Source organism: Panthera uncia, chromosome B4 (assembly GCF_023721935.1).
Source record: "Panthera uncia isolate 11264 chromosome B4, Puncia_PCG_1.0, whole genome shotgun sequence".
Taxonomy (NCBI): Eukaryota; Metazoa; Chordata; class Mammalia; order Carnivora; family Felidae; genus Panthera; species Panthera uncia.
In genome coordinates, this window is record NC_064809.1 from 17,217,097 (window position 1) to 17,230,385 (window position 13,289).

The window sequence follows — 13,289 nt, forward strand, 5'->3', positions numbered from 1 at the left end:
CCTTGAGGCCACATCTGATCCTTGTCTTTCTAGGGCACTACTGTCTAGTTACACACGTAGTCTTAGGAACAGCCCTGTTGAGATTATAACCCCAGCTCCACTACAAGTGCAAACTTGGACAGGTAACTAACTCTCTCTTAGTTTTGAAATTGAAAATAAGATTAGAAAAGTGTATGTGTTATTGGCCATCACAAGGGTTCGTGTGAGGAAATGCATGCCAAGTCCTGAGAGCCATGGCTGATGTATAAAAGAAGGCTGATAAGTATTAGCATTTACTGTATTTAAAGGTGGCTCTCTTTTTCAAAACGAAAACAGCCTTTTATAGTAATGATGATACCTGTACATTACTTTAAAAACCAGTCTGTTAATGAAAAAGATAAAACGTACAATTTCACAACCCAGAAGTTACCACTGCCAGATATTTTCTTCTAGATATTTCTGTGTGTATACACACACATTAGAATTTTATCAAATGAAGTACTACACGTGCTGTCTTGTATCCTGCTTATTATACCAACATCCTTTCGTGTCCATTTTTATCAGGGTTCAGCAAACTTGTTTTATAATGGGCCAGATAGCAAGTATGTTATTTAACTTCATGAGATATGTGCAGGCTCTGGTACATAGTGGTTCTTTATTTTGTTGTTGTTATTTTTTGTTTTATATAGCTACAAATATGTAAAAACCACTTTTTAACTCACAGGCCATACAAAAACAGGCCTCGGGCCAAACTTGGCCTGCAGCCCATATTTTGCCAACTCTGGTCTATATAATGATTTTTCAGTAACTGAAATGTATGTGTGTATCCTATTTATTTATTTTATTAAATTTTTAAAATGTTTATTTTTGGGAAAGAGAGAGAGAGAGACAGAGCATGAGTGGGGGAAGGGCAGAGAGAGGGAGACACAGATTCCGAAGCAGGCTCCAGGCCCCGAGCTGTCAGCACAGAGCCAGATGCAGGGCTCAAACTCACGGACCGCAAGATCATGACCTGAGCTAAAGTCCGATGCTTAACCGACTGAGCCACCCAGGCACCCCTGTAAGTATCATGTTTATTAAACTCTTTCACTATTTACATTTCCTCCTATTTTAAGAAATACAAAAAGTTTTGAACATTTTTGCTCTTGCCTTAGAGAAAATTGTAGAAATGGTATGCCTTGGTTAAAAAAAGATTTTTGGCACGCATTGAAAATGTTATCTTTTAAGCTGAGTAGAAGACATTAAATTAGGAACCTGATTCTGTCATCTACATTATTAGCTATTCTCCACAGCTTCTGGTTATTGAAGAATGTCTTCAGAAGTCCCTCATCTAAGCAAGTAGTAAGGTCAAAGCAGAGTAGAACAGCATGCAATTACCTATCTACTTTTACTTTGACATCATATATTTTGGAATTGTTTGGAACATTTTTTTAAACGAGAAGGGAATTCTAAATAACTGTAGTTCACATCAGACACACATTTTTCTCAGCTAACTCCCGATATCAGAGGTTATCAAAGGACTAGGTGAAATCAGGACTGTTTTCTTCCTTAATGGTCATTACACTTTCTCTCAGCTATTCTAAAACGTTTTCCTGGATCGATATCAAACCCTAGCCTATACTTTGTAGAGTTGCCATTGTTTATTAGTTGTGAGTACGTTTTCTGTGGGGTTACTCTGTCATTGCACTGAGGACACACTGAGGAAGATCTCATCCTTGTCCTCAGTTCTCCTGGAGAGCGGGCACGTGGGTCGTTGCATGATACATGATTATATGATTACTGAGAATTAGCATGAGATTAATACTAGGCAAGGCTTCATTTGTGTGGCAGCCACATTGAAGCACCTGCCGGCTTTAAGTCTCTGCAAGATGACCAGCTGTAATGTCTTCCTTGAGTTGTCTCAGTATTCTGGGAGAGTCGAACTGACTTAGAGGCATTAATTATCTCACTGCCATCTATCAGATGGGTGCAGAGCTAAGCTTATGGGTGAACGGAAGTCTTAAGACTTACATGGATTTAACAGAAAACCCACAATATAGACTGATATACTTTTAATTAAGTAAGGTCACAGCAATAATGCTTCTGGATTCTAAGACCAGAGTGTGGATTTTCTGTTTAAGCGTTAATTAAGCAAGAAAGATAAAGAAAATTGGAACATTTTGACATTTCTAGAAGTGTTCAAAAGTCATACTTCAAGAAACTTTTGAAAGGGTCATTACTTAAAGAAACTCTGTGACTCTTTTCATTTGGTCTGGTGAATTCCTAGTTTCAGTAGCTGACTGCATTTTGTGTACGGAGTACCATTTATGTCACTCAATGGAGCTAAATCATTCAGAAGTTTTAAAAAGTATTGCCCTGGGCATATGTTGTTATAACCCACTGTATTAGCTTCCATATCAGGGAGACAGAGTAAGTCCTAGACTTCAGTAGATGGGTTATATAGGAGCTGTGATGGGGATGAAATCAAACTTCTTTCCTGTGATCTATTTGAGTCTTTGAGACTGTATTTCATCCCTTGAAAATAAATTTGCTGCCATATAAGTGTTTCCCTTGAGCTAGAATCAGATTCTCAGCACTAACTCAGACTTCCCTTGCTGCAATGATTGTCATTTCTTCAGATTAGATTTTGTATCGTGCTTTTAGCTACATCGTGTAATGTATAGTTTGTAACATTATTTTTATTTTGAAGCGTATTTATTAATATTTGCAAATTTTTAAAATCACACGAGTGAAATAAAAATTATCCATAACCTACCACCGGGAGGGAGTTTTAAAAGAGAGAGATGAGGATGTCATCTGCCCTTGCAATACAGTCTGCAGAGATGAGAGCCACTTAACAGTGTTGTTGATGTCCTTCTAAAAGAAGTATTCTCTGTGTCTTCCACAGAGTTCATACGGATTCTGAATGTAGACTGAATCCATCAAAATACATCCTTTATGGGATAGATTGGCGTGTGGGTCTTGAGTACTTACTGTTACTTCCATGAAGTTGGGAGAGTGCCGTAAGTAGCTTTGTATACCTAGTGCCAAGCTGAGTGCTTGGAATAGCAGGTATTTCTTACGTGGTAAATTTATAGATTTAACGTACATTTCTCTAAACTCACAAGTTAACTTCCATTTTTTGCTAAATGGGATTCTTTTTCCAAAATGGAGTTTTAGTATTGCCAAGTTTAAGGATTTCATATACCCACAAGCTTTCTTTGGTACAGATTTTACCCGGGAATATCTGTTTATATGAAAACGGAGTATTCTTTCCCTCTATAACATTCGCAGTATAATACAAAATTAATCGAGTCAACCTCAGATAAAATAATATTGGGCATGGATAACTTCCCAATTTTCCCACCTTACCGTACCATATCCTAGTTCTTACGTGATTGTGTTGTCTTGCTTGTGGGAAATATGGAGAAGCTTCTCTTCCAGCTTGTCTCCTGTTCCAACAGGAGATCGCGAGACTTATACTTGAACTTCAAGTACTGTACTCTATTTTCTCCTCTTCTAGGATTCGTGACCCAATGAGCACCTGCTGGTTGCTCCATCCTGCTCACAATGAAACTGAGTATGACATGGAATGCACCCCTATTAGGAGAAGGGGCCCTATCACCTTCATCTTGTATTTACTACTTAGGTTCTCTACCATCATACTTTATCAGAGAGTCACTTTCAACTTCCAAAAACCAAAAAAATTTACATAGCTATGAGATTAGATTTTCTATGAATTTCCAGCAAGCCCATGAGTGTGCTATTGACATTCTCATTATATCGTAATGTAAACTTATCTTACGCAAACCGTTCTTTTATGTAGCCTCATATTGAAGGCCGTGAGATAAATCTCTGGCTTGGTTATAATTTTTAGGAAATAGAGAGAAACTGAGAACTAGGAGAGATTTATTTAGAAATATGTCTTTTTCCTTAAATTCAGAATCAATATTAAATATATTGAAATAAAATTGTATGTACTAGTCCAAACATTTTTGGTTGACTAGGAGAGATAGCCAACTAAATACAAAATTCTCTCAGCTTATGTAAATGAACGACCTCGGGTATGGATTCAGCTTTCAGCATGGCTGTATTTAGGGACCTAAGCAATGACACAGAAATGTATCCATTTTCATCTCTGGGCTCAGCTAGTGTCTGTATTGGCCTCAATCTAAAAGAAGTTTTCTTCAAATATTACCAAAGACAGCCACCGGACAATCTGGCCTATGGTGTCTTGGCCTAGCCACCTCAGCACAAGGAACACTCTTTTTTTTTTTCTGATAGTTTCTGAAGTCTGGGACTTGCTCCTCCTCCATGGCTTAGCTTGGGTCACATGTTTGCCCTGCCACAAATTGCTGTGGCCAGGAGGGAAGCCGGGTCTGACTGTCCAGGACTGAGTCCTCCATCCACATCTCCAACTCCTATGAAATCTCAGGAGCTCAGAATTAACTTGTGTGGTTTCTCAAAGGAAAAAAAAAAATGAGTCTGCTATCATCAAAAGGGTGAAATGTATGCTAGGCAGGTAAACAAAAATCTAAGAACCCAGTAAGAATTAGAGGCAGTTATTTTTATAATATAATGCTTATTCATTCATGTATACATTCATTGAATATTTATAGGGCACTGATATGTGACAAATGCTATACTTAGCAGTGAGGATACGTAGATGAATAATTTCAAAGTCCTAAAGAGGTCACACAGTTTAGAGGAGAGGGTCCGACTTTGAAACTGCCAAAATGGAGTCTAGAACAGAAATGTAAGCTGGCTGTCACAGAAACAACTATACAACAAACAAACTATAAGGTCTCTCCAAAAAGTTAAATAAGTAAATGGGTACAGAAGAAACAAATTGACAGGTGAACTTGGAGGGGAGAATAAAGGGGCCCTCTGACCTCTTTTGCCTTCACCTCAGCCTGTGCTCCCGAAAGGACCATGTTTCTGGCTCTGGGATCATCCTTTCTTGGGGCAGCTGATTGGGCCATGGAGTACCTCCAGACCAGACCCACCATCACTAGGATGGCTCCTGACGTGACTTTACTGGGCTGGCAGAAAATGAAGAGCTGGGCGACTCTGTTTAGGAAAGATGGGTTAATCAGCATCAAGACTGAATGAATGAAGGGATAAAACTAAAACTGAAAGCTTCTGGCATCTGGGGTGTCAGAGTGGCCCAGAGAGGGATTATCTCTAAGCCACAATTGAACAGCTGAAGAAGCAAAGTCTATGCATAAACACCTGAAGCTCCCAGGAGAGAGAGGGGAAACCTGCAGCTCTTTGGCCTGAAAACCTCCATGTGTGCAAACTACCAGGGTGAGAACAAGAGAGAGTGGGAGGAGTCGTTCATCTCCAGAGACATCTCCGCTCTTGAATTTCTCATCTACCTCCTCCAATACCCACGCAGACTGCCCTCCATCATCACCTTTGTCCCGCTACAGCCTTCTGGGTCATTACTCTGCTTCCACTCCTGTTCCTCACCTACCCATTCTCCAAACTGGAGCCAACATGACCTTTTAGAATGTAGATCAGTTGATGGACCACTTCTGAAAAAAAAAAATTCCCCAATGGCTTTGCTTTGCTTATACACTAAAGGCAAAACTCCGTCTGTAATTTAGCTCCTTCCCACCTCTCTGGCCTCACTGCTGGCCCTTCTTTTCTTTCCTCCATGGACTCAGCTGCACTGACAGGCTGCCTGTGCCCCAATCGCACTGCACTGTTCCCTCTTTTATATGTCCTAGGGGCTCATTTTTATTCCCACCTCAAGGCCTTTGCCCTTGCCATTCTGTTTGGAATACACTTCCTCCAGATCTTCCCATGGTGCCTCTTTAACCCTCAGATTAAAGGGCACCTTCTGAAAAATCACCTTGCTGTCTATTTTCTGTCACCATATCTTGTTTCTTTCATAGAACTGAATAGTATTTGAAAACTTTCTCCCCCCTTCCTTCCTTCCTTCTTTCCTTCCTCCCCCCTCCCTTATTTGCTTCCTTCATTTTCTCTCTTCCCGTCCCTGCCTGCTATTCTCTCTTTCTTCTTTCTATATTAACTGTTTAAGTTTTCTTTGGATGACTCTATTAAAATATGAGTACACTGGGACACCTGGGTGGCTCAGTTGGTAAAGTGTCCAACTCTCAATTTCAGCTCAGGTCATGATCTCATGGTCATCAGATGTCAGAGTGGGACCCACTCTGACAGCTCAGGGCCTGCTTGGGGTTCTCTCTCTCCTTCTCTCTCTGCCCCTGCCTGCTCGTGTGTGCATGTGCGTGCTCTCTCTATCAAAGTAAAATAAAATAGTGAAGAAAACGCCTTTGGGGGAAAAAAGGGATTACCTCTTTCCCTCTCCCTCTTCCCCTCCTCTGCTCACACACACTCTCTCTCTCTGTCTCAGAAAAAAAATACAAGCACACAAAACATGAAATTTGACTTATTTATCATTGTGTCCTTAAAACTTAGAAAAGTGCTTGGCTATCAGTTAGAAACGGATTGATTGAATTAACTCCAGTCCTAATAGGTATTTCCAATAAATCCTTCTTCCTTACCCATCTTTGGAGGTGACTTGAATAATGCTGTTACTGGCAACTAACAGAACTGAGACTGAAATAATGCTTGTGTTATTCTTGATATTTTGAAGCAGTTTCTTCATCTATGTTACAACATTAAATGAGTCTGGTTGTATGAGAATTCCTCTTGATGGAAACTGTTTCCCCCAAATAGCCAGAGATCCTGACCCTTTTCAATATTGTTTGAAATTCAACACCTTTAAATACATTATTTTCTTTTTAAGCTCCATTAAACAGTGCAAATTCGCTGGGAGATCCATTGTTTTCTCAGGGTGAATTAACTTATCAGAGGGTAGATGTCTTAGCACTTGGAAGTATCAGAAAGACATTCTGAGGGCAGAGTGAGGTGATTTAGGTAACTGGGTGTTGCGAGGGTGGAAGGCCAGGTGAGGCATTGCAGTGACACAAGGCTATGTATCTAGGGACAGAATGGAGGAGGTGAAAGGAGAAAAGGCCAGCTTGTAAACTCTGAACAGAACCGCCTTGTCAACCAAATACACTTGTTCCGTTACTGGGTAGTAATAGAAATGGGAGGTGGGGAAGGGGTTTCAGGAGAGAGAGGAGGGAGGAACCACAAAGATTTAACATTCAAAGCAACTCAACATCTCTTCCTTCTTCCCTTCTTATTCACAGGTTGATAGAATCTATGGAATAATTTTTTCTTGGGCCTCTGCCTTGTGGAGTGAATGCCCCCAGTCCAGAGGCCCAGTGGGAGGGGTGGTACTGCCCAGATCAGCTTCTGGTTTTTCTTGGGGGGGGTGGGGAACTCAGGTCAGACGTACTGGGTTGGTGCAGGTCATGTCTTCTACTGAAGAAGAAAAAAGTCAAAATCCTAAATGCCCCGAGTGAGAAGGGGATGGAAAAGTGTAACTGTGTGCTAATAGATATCTTGAAAAGAGAAAGTCTAATATGTGTGGGAAATCTGACCTCTCTTACACTCTCTTCACTTCTGCACAGTTAGCTCTCTGTAGAGTTATATTTATTTTATGGCAGAAACCAATAATAACAGACACCCACCCCACTGTGGAGGAAAGCGGTAGGATTCCACAGTCTGAGAGATCATACAATTTTGATTACTCCAGAGTCTCCGGATGGCTCTTCTTCAACTAGGAATGTGATCATTGCACTATATGCCCAAGTCCTGTGGGAACGAAATCATCAACAAAACATTTTCAAGTCTTAAAGGCAAAAATTATATGTTTAGTTTGGGGGAAAAATGACTGTTATAATACAATACTATTTCTCTAAGGTGGTTTCATTAGGTAGTTATCACATCTAAACAGTTAAGAGATGGTTTCTGAAAATTTCTCTGTGCAATAGTCTCAGATCCTTGCTGCCCAGTCCCCTTCCCTCTTCTCTGCAAGGTATTAGAAGACACTTCCTTCTTCTCCAGCTCCCAGCCCTTTATTTATTGGTGCCCTAATCAACCTCTTGTCCTCCATTTTAGTATCTACTCCTAGGGTACCTGAGTAACACATGGTACTGTGAGTGGTCTAAGAAGACAGGTGGTAAGATGAGGTTTTAAATACTTCCGATGCATTTTCTTCCTCAAGTTCCCGAGCTGATGCATTTTCTCTCACAGAGCAGGCAGGACAGCTGGAGCGGGCTGGGGGGCAGAAGCGTTAACCCTCTTACCAGTGTGGAAATGAACAAAGATCACCCAAACGAGAACAAAAGAGCCTGTTTATTCAGAGCTTGCTATAGGAAGAGAGTCAGCCATTGCAGAGAGACTCAAAGGCAGGCAGAGGGGTAGGGAAGCTGTATAATGAAGAAAGAAGAAAGGGCTTCAGGCTTGCCCTGCTTGGACATTGCTGGCATGGGGAGGTGGCCTAGCCAACTAAGAGTGAGGCCTGTTCTATGATTGGTTTGGGGAACATACTTGACTACCTCTGGCTGATCCCCGCTTGGAAGCAGGAGCAAAAAAGGAGTGAAGCTGGTGGTCGTGGAGCAAGTCCTAAGCAGTCTGTGTCAGTCACCATGGCAGTTGTGGTTTAACTTCCTGGGCCGGTTCCTGCAGAAATGGTGGGTCAGACTCTACTGTCTTCTATGATATGGCCACCATCTCCTTGTTCGCTCAGTCACTCACCAGGGTGGCTCCAGGGGACTCCTGTCCGGGCTGCACCGGCTGCACTTGGTGCGCTCTCTTGTCCATGGTGTCCCTTTCCCCACATGCCTTCCCAGTGCCCTCCGCCACGCCCTCCAAAATTGGATTTTGAAGGTGGCAGGATGTAAGGCCGAATAAGCAGTAATCCATTGACCTGGGTGAACTTTTTCAGAACACAGGATATTTAACCCTAGCAAGTAGCCCAAGGGGCTGGGGAGAACTCATAGCTAGGGTGACCCTTACAAGCCTGGAGAAAGGGATGGCCAAAGGCAGGTGGAGTGCAAGTGCCCGAGTCTCTCCCTGGTAGAGGATAGAAATGGAGAGAGATGCATTAGAGGGTTCTGGGAGGACACAGAGGGCACATCACCTGCCAAGACCGTGAGGAATGTGCTGCTGAGTAATACATGAGCACGTTCAGTGGCAGCTCTCCTCTGCAGGCTGGAGCTTTTGGCAGGAGAAGCGGTCGCAGAACTGGGCTCATTCGTACCCACGGGCATGATGAGGTCCTGGAGAAATGGAGACCAGGTGGCAGATTCTGACTGCCAGGAGCCCAGAGGCTGCAATTGAAGGTCCATAATGATTCTCAAGGTCAGAGAGGCAGCCAAGGGGTCTTGACCCACAGGGAGTTGTGAACACGGTCAGTAGGACTTGGCATCCTAAGGGGAAACATAGATGGGCAGCCAGTGAGGGTGCTGCTTAACATCTACCAACAGGGAAAGCAAACATGGAGACGCAGAAGGTTGAGGGTGGTTGCACAGTAAAAATCATGGTCACTTGCTCAGTTCCTGAACTCATGCCAATATTTTTTTTTTGTCTTCATAGACTTTATTTTTTAGAGCAATTTTAGGTTCACGGAGAATTGCACATTGCACAGGAACTATAGAGAGCTTTGAGATACCCTCTCTCCCCTACCCTATAGTGTCATGTATCCCACTGTTAACAGTGTTATATGGAATAGTTTCAGCACCCTGTAAATTCTCTGTGCTCCAACAATTCGTTCCATCCTCCCTTCCTTCCCTGGAACCCCTGGCAACTACTGATCTTTTATTATCTATACAGTTTTGCCTTTTCCAAAATGTCATATAGTCAGAATCAAAGAGTGTATAACTTTTAGACCTGCTGCTTTTACTTAGAATAAACATTTAATTTCCTCTGTGTCTTTACAGGGCTTGAGAGCTTGTTTCTTCTTATCGCTTAATAATATTCCTTTGTATGAATGTACTACGACTGGTTTATCCATTCAGCTATTGAAGGACATCTTGATTATTTCTAGGTTTTGGTTATTATAAAGTGCTCTGAATATTTATGTGAAGGAGTTGTGTGGACGGTTTTCAAGTCATTTAGTTAAATACCAAGGAGTGTGCTCGTTGCATCATATGGTATGAGTATGTTTAGTTTTGTAGGAAACTGCCAAACCGTCTTTCAAAGTGACTATACCATTTAGCATTCCCACCAGCAGGGAATGAGAGTTCCTGCTATTTTGGATTTTGGCCATTTTAATAGGTGTGCAATAGTATATCATTGTTGTAATTTGCATTTTTCCAAACACATTGTTGATCATCTTTTCATGTGCTTATTTGCCACCTGTATATCCTCTTAGGTGAGGGGTCTGTTCATGTCTTTTGCCATTTAAAATTTTTTTCTAGCTTTGTGGAAATAAAATTGACATAACATCGTGTAAGTTTGAGGTATAGAATGTGTTGATTTGCTATATTTATATGTTGCAAAATGATTACCCCTGTGGCATTAGCTAACCTCCCCATTGTGTCACATAATTCCCATTTATTTTTTCAGGAGAAGAAGATTTAAATTCTTTCTTAGCAACTTTTAGGTATATAATATTATTAACTATAATCACTGTACCGTACATCAGATCACCAAAACTTATTTTTCTTATAACTGGATGTTTGTACTGTCTGACCAATATCTCTCCATTTCTTTTATCCCACAGCCCCTGGTAGCCACCATTCTTCTCTGTTTCTATGAGTTTTGCTTTTTTTAGATTCCACATATAAGTGATACACAGTATTTGTGTTTCTTTGTCTGTTTTATTTCATTTAGCGTAATGCCCTTGTCCATCCGTAGTGTTGCAAATGACAGGATTTCCTTCTTTTTCATGGTTATAATAATATCTTATAATTATTTACTTTATTAAAATTTGTTTAATGTTTAGTTTTTGAGAGTGCGTGCATGCGCACACACATACGTGTGTGCACGCGCACCCGTGGGGGAGGGGGAGAGAGAGAGGGAGGCACACAATCTGAAGCAGGCTTCAGGCTCCAAGCTGTCAACACAGAGCTCAAGCTGTCAGCATAGAGCCCAAGGTGGGGCTCAAACTCACGAACTGCGAGATCCTGACCTGAGCCCAGGTCCGACTTAACTGACTGAGCACCCCAGGCACTCCCCTTTATCCATTCATCTGTTGATAGACACTGAAGTTATTTTTAGATCTTGGATATTGCGATAATGCTTAAATATCTTAAATGCTCAATATCTTGTTTTTTGTTTCCTTTGGATACATTCCCAGAGGTAGGACTACTGGATGATATGGCATTTCTATTTTTAATTTTTTTTGAGGAAACTCCATACTGTTTTCCAAAATGGTTGCACCAATTTGCATTCCCACCAACAATGCACAAGGGTTCTCTTTTTTTCCACATCTTCAACACTTACCTCTTGTCTTCTTGATAATAGCCATTCTAACAGTGATATGTCATCATGATTTTGATTTGCATTTCTCTGATGATTAGTGATGTTGAGTACTTTTTCATGTACCTGTTGCCATTTGTGTATCTTCTTTGGGAAAATGTCTATTCAGTTCTTCTGCCTGTTTTTAATTGGATTGTTTTGATATTGAATTGTATGGGTTCTTTACATATTTTGAATATTAATGCTTTATCCAATATATAATTTGCAAATATTTTCTCCCATTTGGTAGGTTGCCTTTTAGTCTTGTTTTTTTTTTTTTGCTTTTCAGAAGCTTTTTAGTTTGAGGTAGTCCCACTTGTTTAGTTTGTTTTGTTCCCTTTGCTTTTAGTGTCAAATCCAAAAAACTTATTGCCAAGATGGATGCCAAGGACCTTACTCCTATGCTTTCTTCTAGAAGTTTACATTTCAAGTCTTTAATTCATTTTTCTTTTGCTCATTTTTGAATTTGATTATTTGTTTTCTCATTAGTGAATTTTAAGAGTTCTTAGTTTGGATACAAGCTTTTACCAGATATGTGCTTTGCAAAGGTTTTCTCCTGGTCTGTCACTGGTCTTTTAATTTTCTTAACAGCATCTTTCAGAGAGAATAAGTTTTAATTTAATGAAATCAAACATATCTATATTTTTCTTTCTTGCACACTGCTTTGGATGTTGTATATTAAAAGTCATTGCCAGGGGCAGCTGCCTGACTCAGTTGGTAGAACATGTGACTTTTGATCTTGGGGCTGTGAGTTCGAGTCTTACATTGGGTATGGAGATTACTTTTTTTAAAAAAAAGAAAAGAAAAAGCCATCATTGCCAAACCTTAGGTCACCTAGATTTTCCCCTGCGTTATTTTCTGGAAATTTTATACTTAAGTTTTTAACATTTAGATTTATGACCCATTTCGAGTTAATTTTTGTGAAAAGACTAAAGTTTGTATTTATATCAATATTTTAAAAGTATTTTTATATTAATATTTTTCTAACCATTTATTGGAAAGATTATCCTTTCTTTATTCAGTTGCTTTTGCCCTTTTGTCAAGAACCAGTTGGTTATATTAATGTGGATCTATTTCTGGACTCTCCATTCTGTTCCATTGATCTATTTGGGTTTATATGTCTATTCTTTCACCAGGTCCACCCTGTCTTAATTACTGTAGCTTTACACTAATTTTTGAAGTCAGGTATTGTCACATTCTGACACTTCTTCTTCCTCAGTATTGTGTTGGCTATTCTGGGTCTTTGCCTTTCCATAAGAACTTTACAGTCACTCTGTAGGTAAAATAACTTGCTGAAATTTTGACAGTGCTTGTGTTGAATCTGTACATCAAGTTGGGAAGGACTGTCAACTTAACATTAAATTTTTCAGTCTATAATCATGGGATAGCTCTCTGTTTAAGTTTTCTTTTATTTCTTTCGTCAGAATTTTATTGGTTTTCTCACATTGCTTATGTACATATCTTGATAGATTTGGACTTATACCTATGTATTTCATTTCTGGGGTGCTAATAAAAACAGCTTTGTTGTTGTCTTTAATTTCAAATTTTATTATTCATTCTTGGCATATAGGAAAGCAGTTTCATATATTAACCTTGTATCCTGCAACCTTGCTATAATCATTTAGCTTTAGGGTTTTTTTTATGTGATTTTTAAAGATATTCTACATAGAAAACTACATTACCTTTGAACATGATAGTTTTATTTCTTCCTTCCCAATCTGTGTGTCTTTTATTTATTTTTCTTATCTTACCACATTAGCTAGAACTTCCAGTATGAGGTTGAATAGGAATGGCAAGAGGGGATATCCTTGCCTTGTTTCTGATCTCAGGGAGGAAACATTTATTTTCTCATCAATAAGTATGATGTAGTTGTAGATTTTGGGTAGATATTAATTATCAAGTTGATAATTCTCCTCTGTTCTTAGTTTTCTAAGAGTTTTTATTGTAAATGGGTGTTGGATTTTGTCCAGTGCTTTTTCTTCAGTTGA

General features: G+C 39.9%; 1 protein-coding gene across 1 annotated transcript in view; it reads left to right on the plus strand.

Annotated features, from left to right (window-relative positions):
• The first annotated feature begins 9,337 nt into the window (after window positions 1-9,337).
• Window positions 9,338-13,289, plus strand: part of MALRD1 (MAM and LDL receptor class A domain containing 1) — a 788,164-nt gene continuing 784,212 nt past the window's right edge. The window contains exon 1 of the mRNA XM_049626634.1: window positions 9,338-9,359. Within this exon, the coding sequence (XP_049482591.1) occupies window positions 9,338-9,359 (22 nt within the window). The remainder of the gene's footprint in view (window positions 9,360-13,289) is intronic.